The sequence below is a fragment of the Antechinus flavipes genome, chromosome 5 (genome assembly GCF_016432865.1).
Source record: "Antechinus flavipes isolate AdamAnt ecotype Samford, QLD, Australia chromosome 5, AdamAnt_v2, whole genome shotgun sequence".
Classification (NCBI taxonomy): Eukaryota; Metazoa; Chordata; class Mammalia; order Dasyuromorphia; family Dasyuridae; genus Antechinus; species Antechinus flavipes.
The window spans coordinates 52,839,798-52,859,617 of NC_067402.1; the positions used below are offsets into that span (position 1 = coordinate 52,839,798).

The 19,820-nt window shown below is 36.2% G+C and overlaps 1 protein-coding gene across 1 annotated transcript in view; it reads right to left on the reverse strand.

The window, feature by feature from the left end:
* Positions 1-19,820, reverse strand: part of CUBN (cubilin) — a 282,230-nt gene that overhangs the window by 112,172 nt on the left and 150,238 nt on the right. The window contains exons 31-36 of the mRNA XM_051963617.1: positions 18,913-19,069; positions 13,767-13,880; positions 10,739-10,849; positions 8,805-8,933; positions 5,326-5,458; positions 319-524 (exon numbers count right to left, since the gene is read on the reverse strand). Of these exons, the coding sequence (XP_051819577.1) occupies positions 319-524; positions 5,326-5,458; positions 8,805-8,933; positions 10,739-10,849; positions 13,767-13,880; positions 18,913-19,069 (850 nt within the window). The remainder of the gene's footprint in view (positions 1-318; positions 525-5,325; positions 5,459-8,804; positions 8,934-10,738; positions 10,850-13,766; positions 13,881-18,912; positions 19,070-19,820) is intronic.

Sequence of the window (19,820 nt, forward strand, 5' to 3'; positions counted from 1 at the left end):
ATATACCCCCACCAAAATTAATATACTCTAAAAAGTGAATTTAAAAATTTTAAGAAGAGAAATAATAAAATCTTGGGAAATAGTGAGAATGATAATCTCAGAATTCTCTAATCCTTGAAATCTAATTCATTTCCTTAAGGATGTCTGATGGGGAGGAAAATCAGAGTACCATTTAATTCCTGTACAGAAGAAATGGGATAATAACTGAAAGGAACAACTTCTGCTAAGCAGACTAATGATAAAGGTCAATCATAAGTTTAATTTTGACAAAGGCAAGATAAAAACCATCAACACCATCAACATATAAAATCTACTTACTGTGGACAAAGGTGGCCTGAAAGCCCGTCCCACTGCCTGAACCATCTGAGACAAATTTGATCCACAGGACATGTCCAGCTATTGATTTATACTCAACAGACAAAGAGTGTCCACAATAGCGCCCAAACAGGTGTCCTGTGGCATTTCCTTCACGGATCTCCAGGTAATCTTTAGTACAACCTGCACTTTCTTCTAATTGGAAGGTACTGATTTGAAAGAAAGAATATTCAGATTAGCCCTACAAAGCAAACATAAAGAATCCCAGCTTTCCTATTTCCTATATTCCTAAAGATCTATTTTAGGCAATCTGCGCAAGTCTCTCAGAAAAACATTTATCATCATATTATTTCATTATTAACATAAACCAACCTATGAGATATAAAAAGAATTGTGAAAAAAAGATTTTGAGGAGAAAGGAAGAACACAAAGAAAATTTAAAAGTTAGAAAATAAAAAGTATGCTTCTGGAGAGTATTATAATTTATTCCCTAATTTTATGTAATCCCCAGTGTCTAGTACAACATTATATATCCCAAAAATGAGGAATATGAACTAAAAGAATCAATATTTGGAGAAACAGAATAGATTCAAGACTCTGTTTCTTTCTTCTGTGGCTTTGAATGCCATCACTGATAGATCTAGAACCAAAAGAATATGATCAAGTATTCTGTTTAGATTTGTTCTGTTCACTATTGATTTCAGAGGGAAGTGAAGGACACGTTTTATGAGCTAGTTGGCTATTCTGGACAGTACAGAAGAGTTGGAGCTGTTATCAGGACCCCGCACTTACCCTCTCCCTCCAAAAAAAATGGGATTAATGTCCATGGACCACTAGCAAACCATCAATTTGTCATTCCCCTTTCCAGCTCTCTCGTCCTACTGATTCTTGTCCTAGTCTATCCCAGCAGTGATGGTTGTCCACCTTTTAGCAAGTGACTGTTCTTCCCCTGCCTGGGGTCCAGGTGGTACTTGGTCCTTCCTCATAAAGCTAGTTTTACCTAGAGCTATTTTGGATCAGATTTCACCAATTGTGAAACTGGCCCAACTTCATTTCTTGTTTCTTTAAAAGCAGAAAACATGTGAAAATGAGGTGATTTAATCTGCTCAGGAGGTAAATTAACTGAAATGGATCAAGAAAGCTGCCTTTAGAAAACTTCCTTGTGCAGCTGACAGAGACAGAACTGCAGCCACTTTAGTGAACCTGACAGGGGGTGGCTGCCCTTCTTAAATACCAGTATGAGGAAAAAGATGGCTCAGGAGGCTGAACTGGCACCCTCTGGGAAATGGGAAAACAACTATTAGACCCTAATTAGATGTTTAAAAATGGGGTGGGCTTAGAATTCTCCTTAGAGGAAAGAAAATTCAGTTTTAGGATATATGTATATGTATATATATGTGTAGTAGATAGATAGATATACATATATATATATATATGTGTGTGTGTGTGCATGTATATATGTATACAATGTGTATATGTGCATAATATATATGGATATGTGCATATATATATATATGGTGCATATTGTACACATGAATATATGTATATATTTTGTGTGTAATATGCATATGTGCGTAGTATATATGTATGTGTATATATGTGTGTAATATATATGTATATTTTATATATGTTTCTTTGTGTATGTAACACTTATACACATACCCCAAAATTCAGTTTTTTTTTTCCTTCTAAAGACAACTCCAACTTTTTTGTTGTTGTTAAGGCAATTGGGGTTAAGTGACTTCCCCAGAGTCACACAGCTAAGAAGTGTTAAGTGTGTGAGACAAGATTTGAACTCAGGTCTTCCTGACTTCAGGGCTGGTGCTCCATTCACTGCACCACCTAGCTGTCCCCAATTTCAACTTAAAAAAAAAAATCTAGTAAGAGTATAATGGGTGTTTTCCCACCTACACTTTTCCAGGGGATGCCAGTTCACCCATGAAGCCTATTTTTCCCCCATTCTGTTATTTAAAAAGGCCAACAAACACCTGCCATATTCATTAACATGACTCTGGATTTTTTTTAAAGCTCATACTCCCTACATGCTTTGCCTAGAGCTCACTACACAGAATAAAAATAGTACAGTCCCTACTGTTTCTCATTACAAAGTTTCATTTATTCTTGAACTCAAACCAATTGTATCTGCTTTTCCAAAGAACATTATGAATGTAAAAAGAGCACGTCCAGGACATTCCTTAAGTATTTATTGTACAAAGTGCATTTTCTTTTTGCAGATTTGTGTTCCTTCACGTTTCTCGCTGATTCTTACTGTTATAATGGCTTCTTCCTCCTCCTCCATTTTTTTCCATTCCTAACTAACCACAAACACTCACATCCCAATGTTGCTTTTTTTAAAAAAAATACTTAATCTGATTCATATGTTTCTAATTCATAAACCTATAATGAACTAGATCCAGCTAGCTATCCATCTGTATATACTTCAGTATGATTCAAAGTTAACCCTCAGGCCCCTCAATAAAAAACATTCTTCAATAATTAACATTCATATTATTGTGCCTTTTGCAAAATAAATTTTGTTAAACCAAACTCTTAACTCATTAGTACAATAAAAATGTCAAGTCTGTTCTCAAAAACAATTTCTTTTGCTATACAATAGTTTCTTCTTGGTGTTTACTAAAGAGTAAATGAAAGAAAGTTTTTCTCCCCTTTTTATTCTTAGGACTAGCTGAAAGTTTAAAACCCAGAACAGCAATGCTGCTCGAGTTAGTTCAGTGGTCCTCAAAGTGTCGTCCAAAGAATTGTCGGGGTCTTTGAAACCCTTTCAGAGGGCCTACAAATTCAAAATCATTTTTTTATTTCTAATATAGTAAATAGCTATAAATATAACCTATGTGAACAAAAACTCTTTGAACAGATACTCGATAGTTTTTTAACAGCATGAAGATACTGAGAACAAAAGTTTGAGAACCACTGAGTTAGTTTCTTTCTGTTCAAGTGGAAATTCTTATCTTTTACTGAAACACATAAGCTTAATTGAATTCAAAAAGTTTTGGAGATTAGTATTAATATTAACTTTGACTTTTTTTAATTTAAGGGCAAATAACTCAGAAACATAAGGATTAAATCTCTCAGAAAGCACAGTGCTTTTTGAAAGTAGAAAAATAGTGAATAAATTAATGATTTCTGGCAAATATCTGAGTTTCTTCTTAAAATACAGCACTCAGGCTTTGGTTGGGCAACAACCACATGGTTGCCATTACTCATAAGCAATAGTGATAACTTCATTTGATTAACTTTAACATTTCATCTAGCACAACTCTAAGCCACGTGAATAATGAATCACCATCATGTGATGCATTAAAAAAAAAGTAACAAGAACTTTCTGAAACAGACAGATTCACAGAAATCTATTCACCCAGAAAACATGGCCCAATAGAATGCTTCCTAATCTTTGAATACTCCCTCCTGAGCAAATGGTTGCTTGCAGAATCTCCATTTTAACTCTAGACTCTGAAGGACTTTGTCTTAATGTCTCCTGGACCAGATCCCTGCATCTCTCTCCAGCCCTCCATCAATGCTTTCAGCTCCCCCTTATGCTGCCTTATCCTGTCATCATTCTTTGAGAACAGAAATTGTCTTCCCCCATCTTGTCTCCCCAACATTAAGCACAATTCCCAGCACATATTAAGTGCTTAATATACACTTGTTTATTAACTGGGATGAAAACAAGGCTGGTTTTATGCATTGTACATGAGGAATTTGGTATTTCTAGAAGGGAAATTACTTTAATGTGATCAGGTCAATTTTGCCTATTGCAATATCATTACTTTTTTCTCTCCATTTTCTCCACTACAGAATGGATATCTCAATTTTCTAAACCAGAGCCTAGGAAGGTTATCAGAGTCAGAACTAATATGAGTACAATGCAATGAATCACTTTTTGAATATAGAAATATGCAAGGAACACTGACTGTCATCCAGAGCCATTTGCTAAGCAATCACCTTGTTCATGGTACCAAACAAATGTCACTGTTCAGAGTACAAGATTGTCATTTCAATTATCACATGAATTTTTAGATGTCTAGTCACAGCTAATGATTTAGGCAGGTTAGTGAGGCTACACAAAGAGCCCTTCATGGTGGAAAATGATTCCACTGGCTGACAAAAATCCACCCCTTCTGTTCTTTCTACTAAGCCCAATGTCGAGGATCTAACTGATCACATATACTCCCCATGTGGATTTACATGAAAGACAGCTGGAGCTGGTTTCCAGGGGAACTAAGGATGTTCTGAATATGACTCAAGTTCAAATCCAGCCTCAGATATTTATGGATTCTCTGACACTGGGCAGGGCATTGAACCTCAAGAATTGATAATTTGGGGATAATTTGATATTTAGAGTTATTGTGAGGATCAAATAAGATAATATTGTACCACAGCACAGTGCCTGGTACATAATGGCATTTAATAAATATTTGTCTCCGTCCTCTGAATGCAAGTCCAAAGTTCTTTTCATTGGACCACACAGCCTCCCTTGACTGATACTATAGACATGACTAATGTGGTCAGCTACGGAGTCCCGTAAAGAAGAATGTCATACAGCTAGAGGACTACAGATCCCAGAGCCCGTCATCTTTTCCCTGTGGCCCAGCAATGAAGAGGGGATAGAACCCAGCTGCAGTAAGATCATGGCTGGAAGGGAAAAGTAGAATGGACTCTTCAAAAAATCCACATTTGAAGCAAGAGGCAGAGATTCTAGCATTCTCTGAGCTCAAGGGGACAGAGGAGTTGACAGTAAGTTCTAGTCTGAAGATTTGGTAGCATTTTGCATAGATTTTTATAATTATTCTCCCTAGAATATTGTCACAGCTATGAGTGACAGATAAGAAAACTCGCTGCAGATTCCCTAAAGTTTCAACAATATTCTCTTTTCAAATTAATGGATGTAAATGCTTTTAACTGTATTTTCCAGTAAACAAAGTTTTTCCGGCCTACAGACTTAACTGAACTAAACTAAACACTGAAACAATACTCCCCATGTGGATTTACATGAAAGACAGCTGGAGTTGGTTTCCAGGGGAACTAGGGATGTTCCAGACACATTCCACATTGGGAGGATAAATATCCGGGTAGCCAGGACTGTTGAAGACTCCTTCTATCATATTGAAAGTACCGCCACAGGCTGAAATGAGAGACAGAGAAAGAAAAGGTAAAGATCAGTGAAAGACCCAACTGTAGAACAAAAAAGAGCTTCCAAGAAATCATTGTAGATACCAGAGGACATCCTTTTCCTCTTTATCATCAATATATACATATATATATATATATATTTATTCAGCACCTGCCATATGCCAGGTGCTGTGCTAAATGTCATCACAACTCTGCTCCACCAGGATTCACAGTAGGAAACCTACAGTACTGATATTTAAAAGTAAAAAGTCCTTTTGTCAAAACAAACAAGGAGCAGGATCTCTGAAAAGTTCTGGCCATCAGCTCAGAAGAATAATGGGCAGGAAGGGAGGAGCCCATATATTTTCTCATCAATGAAAGGCAGAGGGTACAGAACAGGGTTTGGATTTGGACCCCACCTCAAATACTGTTCTGCTTGCTTCCTGGCTGGCCCTGAGAAAATTATGGAATGTCTTGGACCCTCGGTTTCCTCAAGTGTAAAATAGGGAATAACACTATTTATATCAAACTGCCATAATGAGTTAAAGACTTGAAACTTTAAATAGTCATATCATCATGAACTACAATGTTACCTTAGACTCTTTCTCCCTTTTGCTAGAATGATATTAACACTCTCTCTTTCTCTCTTTGCCTCTGTCTCTCTGTCTGTCTCTGTGTCTCTGTCTCCGTCTCTCTGTCTGCCTCTGTCTCTCTCTCTATCTCTCTCTGTCTCTCACTGCCTTTCTGTCTCTCTGTCTGTCTCTCCATCTCTGTCTCTCTCTGTCTCTCTGTCTCTGTCTCTATATCTCTTTGTCTCTGTCTCTTTTTCTCTCTGTCTCTCTTTCTCTCTGCCCCTCTGTCTCTCTCTGTGTGTCTCTCTGTCTTCGTCTCTGTCTCTCCATCTCTGGCTCTCTCTGGCTCTCTGTCTCTGTCTCTGTATCTCTTTGTCTCTGTCTCTTTTTCTCTCTGTCTCTCTGTCTCTTTCTGTGTGTCTCTCTGTCTTTGTCTCTGTCTCTCCATCTCTCTCTTTCTGTCTCTGTCTCTCTGTCTCTTTCTCTGCCTCTCTGTCTCTCTATCTTTCTGTGTGTGTGTCTATTTCCATCTCTGTCTCTCCATCTCTCTCTGTCTCTCTATTTATTTGTCTGTCTCTCTCCCTCTCTCCCTCTCCCCCCCGTCTCTCTGTCTCTCTCTCCCTCTCCCTTCCCCATCCTTCTGCCTCTCTATATCTCTCTGTCTGTCTCTCTCTCTCTGTCTGTCTGTCTCTCTCTCTGTTTGTTTGTATGTCTCTCTCTCCCTCCCTCTTTCTTCCTCTATCTGTCTTCTGTCTCCATCTCTGTCTCTCCATCTGTGTGTGTGTGTGTGTGTCTGTCTGTCTGTTTGTCTGTCTCCTCCCCCTCTGTCTCTCTCTGTGTTTTTCTCTCCCTCTCTCCCTCTCTCCCTCATGGCTTGACCCAGTTCAAAACCTTTACTTGATTCATTTTTGACTCAGACCAGTTCATGTCTGCCCCGCTCCCACTCCGAGAGGCTCGCCATATTGGTTCCTGACTTAGTGCAGACACCTGAACTACCTCAGCAGCTCAGAGCAACTAAAAGGAGAAACCTACCGGCCTCAGCCTCCCTTCATAGCAAGGATTATAAGCATGGAACACTATGTTTGACCATAATTATTATTAATAAAATGTTAAATGACCATAATTATTATTAATAAAATGTTAAAACCAATCACTGTAATGCTGGTGTCAAAGAATCCTAATAATCGCTTCATTTCTTCTCAGGATTACCTTCTTATTAATATCAAGCACAGCACAATTTCACGTGATAATCAGTAAGCACCAACTGGGGGGGGGGGGGTCAAATCACTAAATCAGGACAGGGAATAAGTAAGACAGATAGTGGGGAAAGCCTTGAGCTGGGAGCAATTACTTGGGCCTTAGCAGCCAGAATAAGGAAGAGGGGAATCCTCCTATTGTCTGTCTTGGCCAGAGAACTTGTTGAGCATCATGTCCAATTGTGTACAAAACAACTTAGAAAGGGTTTAACAAACTCATCGAATGAGGGGGATGAAGGAGGCCAGGAAAGGATGACATCAGCTGAAGATAAACCTGGGGAAAAGGAGCCTTGTTGCAGGCTAGGAGGTAGGAAAGGGGTGAACAGCTGGTAGGACAAAGAGTATGCTATTGTTTTCAAATAGTTGAAAGGCAAGTGTAAGGATGGATTGAGTGTTCTTCAGAGCAATGAATGGTAGTTTCTGTATAATGGGTTATGTAGTATTGGGATATGTGTTATATACTATAAAGATAGATGCTTATATATATATTTCCATGTAAGCATATAAATGCTTATAAGTAACTATGTGTATATATATACTTATAGACATATATATATACTTATGTATATATACTTGCATACTTTATATACACACACACATATTATAGTATATTAGAGGATAACAAATTTCCCCAAATAGGAGTTGTCCCCAATAATGGGGATGTCCTAGGATGTCTTCATGAGCTGATATACACAGGGAATGACCACCACTTGATGGGAATACCATGGAGATAATTACTTCATGGGCATAAACTGAACTAAATGACCTCTGAAGTCCATTCTAAGCGTATGTCTGTGATACTACAACTGAAAAAAGCAACCGAAGACAAGTTAATTTTATTTGCCCTTAACAAATATCAGAAAAGAAGCATGTTATAAGAAGGAATTGGATTAGGTCAATACTGAACATGTCATTTCTATTCCTTGTGCCTCTATTATATATATGTATATGTAGATAGATAGATACAGATATAGGTACATATATGTGTATATATATAAACATAAGACCCAATAAGATTATTTTGAAGTACAATTAATGCAATTACAAGTCATGCCTAGAGCAAATTGGAAGCATGTTTTAATGAGATAATCAAACCTGTGAAGAGAAGGGACATTTTGTAGCACATTTGCAATGTAATAATAGGTATCATTTACATGATGTCTCCATTCCAAGCACCTACAGATTATGATAGATAAGAGACAAATACTACTGTTATTCAACAGATGAGGTGAATTACCAAAGCACCAAAAAGAAAAATGGCCAAATTTCAACAGCAACAGAATTGGGGTTAACTTGTCTCTCACAAGTTCTCCTCTGTGGCATCCCAAGCCTAATTCAGATGGGTTTTATCCTCAATGGTGAGAAGATTTGTGACAAAAAAAAAAAAAGTCAGAGAAATATATGCTATAAGAGTAGACAACAAGCAGTAGCCTGCTCCTCTGTTTCTGAAATGAAAAGAAGCTGGAGCCATTTCCAGTGGATTCAAATGCATTTCCCCGGGCTTAGTAAAAGTTGTTTGCAAATCTCTTACCTGATGAAGATGCCGTGTAGGTAGCATGAAAACCCTTATAACCGACATAGTCATTCGAGATGAACTTCACAATCAGAGACCTGCCGAAGGAGGTGATAGGAAGGGGCATGCTTGAGCCACAGTAACGGCCTGAGGAGTGGGATGACAAGGAAAAGGAAGCATCATTGCACAGGGGCCACAGGGCGAAGGCATGTCGTTATTCCAGCAATCCTTCCTCACCTCGGCACTGGACTAAGTTCTCCTGAGGTCTGCAGACTGCCATCATTCTCTGGACATTAGGACGGGCTTGGAAATAGCTAACAATATGTGGGAGCAACTTGGGGCAGGCAAAATGGCAAATCAGCATCCTGACACTGAGGATTCCCTGAGTGACTGGTGACTAGAAATCCCAGTAGGTAAGGAGGGTCAAAGAGGAATCAGAAACACATGGGGGAAGATGGAGCACAGGAGAAAATTAGGAAAGGCATTTTAAAAACTCATAAAAAGATAAGCAGCATAATAAATAAGAATATTGCTTGTAAGGTGGGGTTCTAGAGCCTGGATTATTTGAGATCCAATTGATGAGATAGAGAACATATGTGTTGTTTTTGCAAGGTAAGGGTGGTAAGGACCTTGAAAGACTAAACCAGAAGTCAAAGCGATTTAAATAAATTGAAACTTGAAATTCAATGGAATGGTTGAATTATTAAATAAATTGAAATTTTATATTGGATAGAACAATTGAATTATCAGAAGCAGTTTACAAGATGACAAAAGATTAGGAACCTGCAATAAATAAAGGGGTGACCCTGAGTGTGGGACGAAGCATTAAATGCACAGAGGTATGCTTCTGACCTATCTAAATAAGCCTGATGCTACTCATTTAGAGAGGCTAATAATGAGTTATTGGCAGTAATAGCTTGTATCTGTATTACCCTTAAAAGTTTGAAAAACACTTTATAAATATTATTTCATTTGATGCTTAAAGCAACCCTGTAGATGTTTCCTCAGTTATTATTAATTACCTAACACACAAGGTAGATGCTATCATTATCCCCATTTTTTATAGCTGGGGAAACTGAGGCTGAGAGAAAAGTTAAATAAATGACTTGTTCAGAGCCACACAGTTAGTAAATGTCATTTGAATTCAGATCCTTGATTCTATGATTAGTACTCCATCCATTAAGCCACCTGGCTGCCCCCTTTTTGTGGTGGTTCTTGTACACCATGAAAGAAGGATAAAAAGCACAAGGTTTACTGAAAAATTTGAAAAATAACTAAGCTCTAGGGAAACGTCATAGGAACCAGAGGCAAGGTCACAACAGAATTCAAGAATAAGAGAGTCTCTAATGCAGAGTATGGCAGACAGTTGTTTTTATGTCCTTTGGAGAATAAAGCCAGAAGAAATGCATTTCAATATCAGTGTAACAGAGGAGAGATTCCTGACAGGAATCTATTTAAAACTGAAAAGCCATTTTTTTTCCTATGCTAAGATGCATCTTCTGTTTTTGTGAGGTTTAAAAACACACCACAATAAATAGATGCAGACAACAAGATAATCCATGTTTCTTGAATAGCCTCCAGATTTCTAATTATCTTGTCTTAACATATCTATCCATCTATCCCATCTATCCTAATTATCTTAATTGTCCTGACTTAAATGATCTTTGTGAGCCCCACAGAAATAGTCTGCAGCAAATTTGGCCTTGACACTGCAAATGGGAAATCTTACCCAATTTTGAGCAATTCTGTGTTTTTTTGGGGAAAAAAAAAAAAACAAAAAAAAAAAAACCACATTTTTCATGCCTTCAAGTTTTTTGTTTTTAACTTGGTTTGCTGGAGAGAAGGAATTTGGAAATCTAATGACCATAAATCACTATCACCTTGAAAAACAAAGAGATAGACAATTTCCCCAATAAAAGCATAAAGTTAAATAAAGGCAAAAGATACATTACCTTGGAGGGGAGCATCATAATCATTTCCATCCAAAATTTCTATATAATCCCGTGAGCAGTTTGGGCTGGGTTCAAGTTCAAAGTGAATAAATGAAAGGGTGATGTGATTGACTGTAACAGAGAAGAGGACCAAGTTAAAAGCTTTATAAATCCTATTGGGAACATTTTTTTTTTTCATGGAGCAATTGGGGTTAAGTGACTTGCCCAGGATCACACAGCTAGGAAGTGTTAAGTATCTGAGATCAAATTTGAACTCAGGTTCTCTTGACTTCAGGGCTGGTGCTCTATCCACGGAGCTAAGTAGCTCTCCCATAGAACAAAGCTTCTAAGCACTCTGTAGACAATGGTGATTGGGTGACCTGTTTTAAGATAAAGTGGCCTATACAGGGAGAAGAATGAATAGAATTTTGGAGGGTACTCCTTATCAGGTGCTCTTCAGAACACAGGAAGGACCCATTATTTCCTTGTGTGAATTAAGCTTCTCTAGAGACAAGCTCCAGAGAGCTGGGCTTGCTCACACAGAGTAGAGGGAAAGGGAGGAGCTGAACAAAAGGCTCAGTAATAAATGGACCTTCAAAATTTGGGTTCGCCTAGAAATAGAAGGGCACGGGACTATTAATATCCATTGGAAGATTCTACTGGATTAGGAGTGAGGGCACCTAAACCCTTAAGGCCTCCCTCACTCTCACTATCTCTCACAATGCTTGGGTTTATGGGACAATGACTGGGTTCTTGGAAGAAGAATACCCTAGGTTGTATCTAGAGTGTTTAAAGTGACATTCAGGTGGTGAGAAGTCCCTCAGTAAAAGGGAGACAGAAGGAAAATGCCATGGAGAAAGCTTGAAGGACAATCATGGGAGCAAATTTCAATTTGCTGATGAGATTCAGGTTTATTCTTTTGATGGACAATGGCTGTCTATTTTTTCAGCAGCTATTTTGACTGAGAAGAGAAAGTCTCTCCTTATATTCCAATTTTGTATATGTAAAAGAAAACATAATACACTTTCTGTACTGGCACATAGTGAAGCAGAATTGTACTTTTTTTTTTTTTTATAAAGAACTAGCGCCTGAAGGTTCAGACCTTAATAAAGGGAGCTTTGAATCCCTCCCAGGACTCTATGTGCTTCGGTACATTTTTCTCTTATTGTTTTTTCAGGGGCCCTAATCTTCAGAGCGAGATCTCTCCCAGACACTTCCTTTCCTGGCTGTGCCCACAGCTGGGGTCAGGGAGGTCCTTAATCTAAATGGTTTGTAACTCATTGGAAAATAACGAGCTGAAAAGACCAGTGCTGGAGGCCCAGGACCTTCTTTATTTGAGGGTCTGGCTCTGGCAGGGGATTCTCTGAAGCTCCGCCTTCCTGGGCAGAGATTGGTTGAAGATTACATCATTTGTTCCCACTTTACCCATGTCAATCACGTTCCTACAGAACTGTTAACCCTAAATAGGCAATTGTAACAAGAAACACACATGATAAAAGTCTGGATCTGGGTTATTAAACATTAGATTTTTAATTAGCAGATTTGGATTTAAGTTTTTCACTCATTGGTTAATCATCCCCAGCTCGCCATGACCATTTGGAAAGGAAAGGCCATGGAGATATGTTAGCCACAGCAAAAGGATTTTGGGGTAAAAGAATACTTCATAGGACCAGCTGAGCAGAGCCAATAGAAAGGGTACATAGGAGTGATGTGGGCCACATATGAGAAAGCTCAAAAACAGCTATGGTGTCTAAATGGAACACCTGAGAAAACAGTAAGGAACTATATGGAAATGAGTTTTACAATTGTTCTAATGCATATGAAGGTAATGTCAATCTAGACCCTGACACCTGAAAAACTAGCCTCCTTTCTTAAACAAATGGTTACTACTTGTAACCCATTCCATTGATTGGGAACTTCATTCTCTTTTATGAAGGAACTCAAAGTTTACTTCTCTATATATTACAAAATTAGTCCTCTATATTATAACTCCTGCTGGGACTTTTGAAAAAATCTCTTTGTCATTATTCTTCACTAGATCATCATCCATTTCTTGTTCTCTTAGCTTGGGTATTCCCAAGAGCTACAGCCTGAACTCCTCTTCTTTCTTTCAGCTTCCATGAATTCAAATACCATCTCCATGAAAAATTTTCCCCAAATCTCCCTCTCCCTGGCTCTCCATATCTCCTGAATTCCACTCACATACTACCAATACCTAGATTAAAGTTCTTCCTAAACATTTTAATAACATCTGAAACTCAATATGTCCAAATTTTTCATCTTCTCACCTCAAACCCATCCCTTCACCAAATCTCTCTATTTCCATTGAGGGCACTGACATCTAAATGCTCTTCCTTTTCATTTCCAATCTTGTAATCCCTGGCTATGGTCAATGCTCAGCTCAAAGGTCATCTCTTTCAAGAGTCTTTACTCATCCCAAATTGTCATTGCATTTATTAGTATGTGTCCATTATTTATCTGTGACTATTTTGTCTCACCTTGGTAGGATACAAACTCCTTGAAAGCGAGAATTATTTTCTTTTTGTTTTTGTAACCCTAACATCTAGCACAAATTATTTTTTGTTTGTTAAATTGAATTAAAAATCATAGACCTGGAATACTATATTCTTATTCTAAATGTACATAATTTTCTAACTTGTATATTTTATCATTCTTCTACAGCTATGTATTGCATATCTACCATGTGCCAGGGTATGGGCTTGGCAGGCTAGTCCATTGCTTTCTGTCTCATAACTTGCTAGTCTGACCGTTGTCTCTTATGTCTGATACCACAGCAAAAGTTGTATGTTTTTTCTTTTGAAAAATCTCTGCATGCACACACACACACACACACACACACACACACACACACACACACTGTCTTCCCTGGCAGATTAGACCATTTTTGTTCTCTGCCTCATCAGGATGCAGAACTTCCTAAAGAAACAGAGGAGGGATTTCTTATTGTTAGTACAGAGGAGATAAGGATATTAGTCATCCTGCTAACTTTCCCACAGACATGTTTTTGTGAAATTTTTTTTAAACTTACATGGAGGTTGAGCTTCAATTATCCAGCTGCAGTTCTGGTTATTTTGGTACTTGGCCGGGAACAAAGGAGAGGAAATAGAACCACTGGAATCAGTGAGTATGAAACTTCCACAGGCTGAGAACAAAACATACACATTTTGATGTATTAATTATATGTATATATGTATCTATATGTATTACATGTAGATAGGTGATATAAAGGCAGAGAGATAGATAAATAGTGCAGACATAAAGAATAGACACAAGTGACAAAAGGAAAAAGGCAATATATATAGAAAAGATAAATAAAAATAGAGAGAAAAAATAGAGACTCAGACAGATAGATAGATAGATGGATAGATGGATGAATGGATGGATGATGGATGGATGGATGGATATATAGATACCTGGATAGCTGGATGAATGGATGGATGGATATAATAGATGATAAGTAGATAGAGAGATAGGTAGATAGATAGATAGATAGATAGATAGATAGATAGATGAAACAGGCAAATAGAAACAGATGATAGACAATTGCTACTACCTGATTGCTGGGACTGAATACTTTGGTAAATGGAAACATACAGTGATTGTCCTGACTTCTGAAATATTTGCCAAAGGGCCTTTCAGCAAAGATAGGTTTCTTTGTGGCTGCACATTAGCCCAAAGGAAATTGGAAGGATAATTGGGATTTGTAATAGTACTCCTTTTTAAATATAAGAAAATTTTTAATGACCTCTAGTTCTTCTTTGGCCACAAATTCCTCCTTCCTCCACAGGTCTGAGAGGTAAACTATCCTATGGTCTTGTAATTTATTTCTAATCTCATTCTTTATGTCTAGATCATGAACCTATTTTGACCTTATCTTGGTATATGGTGTTAAGTATGAGTCAATACCTAGTTTTTGCCATACTAGTTTCCAACTTTCCCATCAGTTTTTGTCAAATTGTGAATTCTTATCCCAAAGCTGGGGTCTTTGGGTTTGTCAAACACTAGATTACTATAGTTATTGTCTATTTTGTCTTGTGAATCTAACTTATTCTACTGATCAACTAATCTATTTCTTAGCTAGTACCAAATGGTTTTGATGACCACTGCTTTATAATATAGTTTTAGGTCAGGTACAACTAGGCCACCTTCATCTGATTTTTTTTTTCATTAGTTCCCTTGAAATTCTTGTTTGTTCTTCCAGGTCAGTTATTTTTTCCTAGGTCAGTAAAATAGTTTCTTTGGAGTCTGATTAGTATACCACTAAATAAAAAGATTAGTTTAGGTAGTGTTGTCATTTTTATTATATTCGCTCAACCTATCCAAGAGGATTTAATATTTTTCCAATTGTTTAGATCTGACTTTATTTGTGTGGAAAGTGTTTTGTAGTTTTACTCATGTAGTTCCTGACTTTCCTTTGGCAGGTAGATCCCCAAATATTTTATATTATCAACAATTATTTTAAATGGCATTTCTCTTTGTATCTCTTGCTATTGGATTTTGTTAGTGATGTATAAAAATGCCAATGATTTATGTGGATTTATTTTGTATCCTGCAACTTTGCTAAAGTTGTGGATTGTTTCTAATAGTTTTTTGGTAGATTCTCTGGGGTTCTCTAAGTATACCATCATATCATCTGCAGAGAGTGATAATTTGGTTTCCTCATTTCCTACTTGCCAAAGCCAGCATTTCTAACATAATATTGAATAGTAACAGTGATAGTGGGCAACCTTGTTTCACTCTTGATCTTATTGCGAATGGTTCCAATTTATCCCCATTATATAAGATGCTTATTGATGGTTTTAAATGGATGCTACTGACTATTTTAAGGAAGAGTCCATTTATTCCTAGACTCTCTGGTATTTTTATTAGGAATAGATGTTGGATTTTATCAAATGCTTTTTCTGCATCTATTGAGATGATCATATGTTTTTTGTTAATTTGGTTATTGATATAGTCAATTATGCTAATAGTTTTCCCAATCTTGAACCAGCCCTGCATTCCTGGTATAAATTCTACTTGGTCATGGGGTTTATTTTATGTAATCTCTTTGTTAATATTTTACTTAAGATTTTTGCATCAATATTCATTAGGGAGATTGATCTATAATTTTCTTTCTCTGATTTCGTCCTACCTGGTTTAGGTATCAGTACTATGTCTGTGTCATAAAAGGAATTTGGTAAGAGTCCTTCATTCCCTATTTTTTCAAATACTTTATATAGTATTGGAGTTAATTGTTCTTTAAAAGTTTGGTAGAATTCACATGTAAATCCATCTGGTCCTGGGGATTTTTTCTTAGGGAATTGATTGATAGCTTGTTCTATTTCTTTTTCTAAAATGGGACTATTTAAGCAATTTACTTCCTCCTCTGTTAATCTGGGCAACCTATCAATTCACTTAGGTTATCAAATTTATTGGCATAAAGTTGGGCAGAGTAACTCCTAATTATCGCTCTAATTTCCTCTTCATTAGTGGAAAGTTCTCCCTTTTCATTTTTAAGACTACCACTTTGATTTTCCTCTTTCCTTTTTCTAATCAAATTTACCAAAGGTTTATCTATTTTGTTGATTTTTTCATAACACCAACTCTTAATTTTATTTTTTACTTCAATAGTTTTTTTTTTTTACTTTCAATTTTATTAATCTCTCCTTTTATTTTTAGAATTTCAAGCTTAGTATTTGATTGGGGGTTTTTAATTTGCTCTTTTTCTACCTTTGTTAGTTGAAAGCCCAATTCATTGATCTTCACTTTCTCTATTTTATGAAAGTAAGCCTTTAGAGATATAAAATTTCCCCTTATTACCTCTTTGGCTGCATCCCACAAATTTTGATATGTTGTCTCATTATTGTCATTCTCTTGGATGAAATTATTTATTGTGTTTATGATATGCTGTTTCACCCATTCATTCTTTAGGATGAGATTATTTAGTTTCCAATTACTTTTTGGTCTATTTTCCCCTGGCTTTTTAATGTATGTAGTTTTTATTGCATCATGATCTGAAAAGAATGCATTCACTATTTCTGCCTTTCTGCATTTGATTTTGAGGTCTTTATGTCTTAATATATGGTCAGTTTTTGTATAGGTTCTATGAACTGCCAAGAAGAATGTCAAACCCATTTTTAAAAAAGAAAAAAATTTCAATAAATAAGCACAGCTTAAAAAATTGAAACTATGTTCATTTCTGAAAATGCATGTCTCTGCACCTTGAACTCATCACCTCTCAATAAGGAGATAGATAATATTATTCATTGAAGATACTTTGGAAACATGGTTGGTCATTCAAAATTGTGGGTTTTGTGGGTTTTTTTTAACAATGTTGTTATTATATAAATTGTTCTTCTGGTTCTGCTCCTATAAATATCATATATATACACACACACATATATACATATATTTATTTATACTAATACTTTTTGTGGTAGCAAAGAACTGGAAACAAAATAGATGCTCTTTGAATAAGGAATGGCTAAAAATAAATTGTGGTACATTAATATGGATTCCATTAACATGATTAGTGCTGTAGCTGAATGGAAAGATCAGTATGAATTAAAATTGATCCAGAGTGAAGTTGGCAGAGCACAAAAATCATATACACGATGATTACAAAAATATAAATGAAAAAACAAACAAAAGAGTCAAAAGTAAATTTTTCAAAATATAAAAAATAAGTCAAAAAATAAATATAAGAAAATTCTATCCTAGCCTTTTGGAGATATGGGTGAACCACAAGTTTTTCAATTCAATTCAATAAACATTTATTAAGTACTTACTATGTGCTAAAAATTGTGCTAAGTGCTAGGGAAACAATTAAGAAAAGCAATCCTGCTTTTAAAATTTAATAGGGGAAGACAACACATGAAAATACTCTGAAAAATAGTGAAATCCCAGGGAATGGGGAAATTGCACATGTTTCAGATTTTTTTTGTTTCTTGATCAATTTTTAAAATTTTTTTTTAATTTTTATTTCTGATTTCTTCTTTTGTTTAAAAAATACTATTTGTAATATGTGATAGTTGTTTGGGAGAAGGGAAAGAAAAGACATATTGTGAAATTAAAAAAAAACAAAAGAAAATTTATTTCAAAACAGAAGATATTCAGCTATGAATAAAGCGAGATATAGTATATGTAAACATTCATATATCTATATAGTATTGTGTATATTTCATATATTCTTGTTATCTCCCCCACTAGATTATAATTTCAAGAAGTGAATGTTTCATTCTTTGTACCCATTTTCCCAGGACCTTGTATATATTTGATATTTTTATATGAAAAATTACCTTTCAATGCCATTCTGAAACCACAGCTGAACCATTACAAAGTATTTATCAGCTCATTAAGATTAAGATAAAGATTATGATTAGAAAGTTTTGCTTGATCTATCTAATACATTCTACTTAGTAAAGACATAGTTGACAGTAGAAAGTAAAGCCTCCAGATAAAAGGAGCATATTATCAGCATTATAGATCTTCTCACCAGTTTTTAATGATTTTATAGAAGTAAAACAACAAATCAAATAAATTTTTAAAGAAATATATGTGATAGTTATCATTCCAATAACAGCATTTTACTCTCAATAAAAAGTAAATACAATGAAGGAAATTGGGGAATAATTATCAAGATCAAAGAACCATTTTGCAAATCTCAAAGTACCACATAAACATCATCTATTATTATTAATGATTTCATGATATAAAACAGAATTAACCTTGAGTCAAACAAGAATGAGAGAAAAGGAATCATTCTCTTAGAATCATAGATTTGAAACAGAAAGAGCCCTTAGAGATCAGCAAGTCCAACCTCTTATTTTAAAGATTAGAAAATTTAATTCCAATATGATAATTGGGTGTCTTGCTCAAAGTCACAGAGGACATATGCAGCACAGCTGAATTTTGAATCCAGATCCTCTGCCTCCAAACCTTTCCTCTGTGGAACATTGCCTCAGCCTGCACAGGGAGGAGGATTCTCAATAAGAAACTAAGTGTTCTCCTTCTGTACTACTATCAAATTAAATTAAGACTACCCAAATAAATTAGTTAAGATGTCCTTGCTCATGAACAATTTTCTTTGGATCATCCTCACTTCAGGTGAGAACAAAAGCAATCCATAGGAAAAGGAGAGCTATAAGTATAGAAGACCTAGGGGACAAATATCAGGGTATCCATGTAGGACTTACCTTCTGTGAAGCGAGCCCGGAAGCCTCTGCTCTGGCTGGTGCCTCGGGATTGAAATCTCACCCATAGGATATTTCTTGATGAGATGATGGGGAAGGGTTGCTGTCTTCCACAAAGGTTGGCAAGGAGAGCAGATGTTACACTTAAACCATCATGGACCTTCACAGAGATGGAAAGGAAAGGCAGGAAAAATGGTTGGAATTTCAGATTCAACAATGTCAACTAACATTTATATATAAGACCCACTGACAGTAGACCATAAATGGTGTCTTAATAGATTGTTCTCATAATTAAGGAAGTCAGTGTATTTAATCTCAATGGGCAGCAAGTTGCAGTATCCCTAATGAGGGAACTGGAGCCTTTTCATTTGGGAAACTATCTATGAAACATGATAAATACAGAAAAAATCAGAAACTGAGTTGAAACTTTTATAGGTTAGCCCATTATTCTTTGATTGCAGAAATAATTGTATTGGAAGCAAAGAGGGTACATTGTGTCAGGAGAGACTCCTTCATGATACAATAGCTACTCTATAGAACCAATGTTTCTGAAACGTTTTCTCTATATGTCTCTGAGGAAGTCTTGTGTACAGTGGGAGCAGCCTGGAGAACTGAATGAAAAGAGAACATCAAAGGTTTGGGAAAATGCTGTCTCTGAATCATGAGGTCACCTATGCTCCTACCCCATCCTTCCTTCTGTTAAAGAATGCTGTTATAGGTGATAGACTAAAGAAGTTTCATTTTCCTTATCTGTTAAATAAGGGGACTGGATTATTGATCAATTCCAGCTCTTAAGACTTGGAAAGAGAGGTTGAAAAGAAATATATGATCTCTTTAGAATTTATCACAACCAACTTTTTCCTTGTTATATTGCCACATTAATTTGTGATTCCCAAAAGGAGTGCTATAAT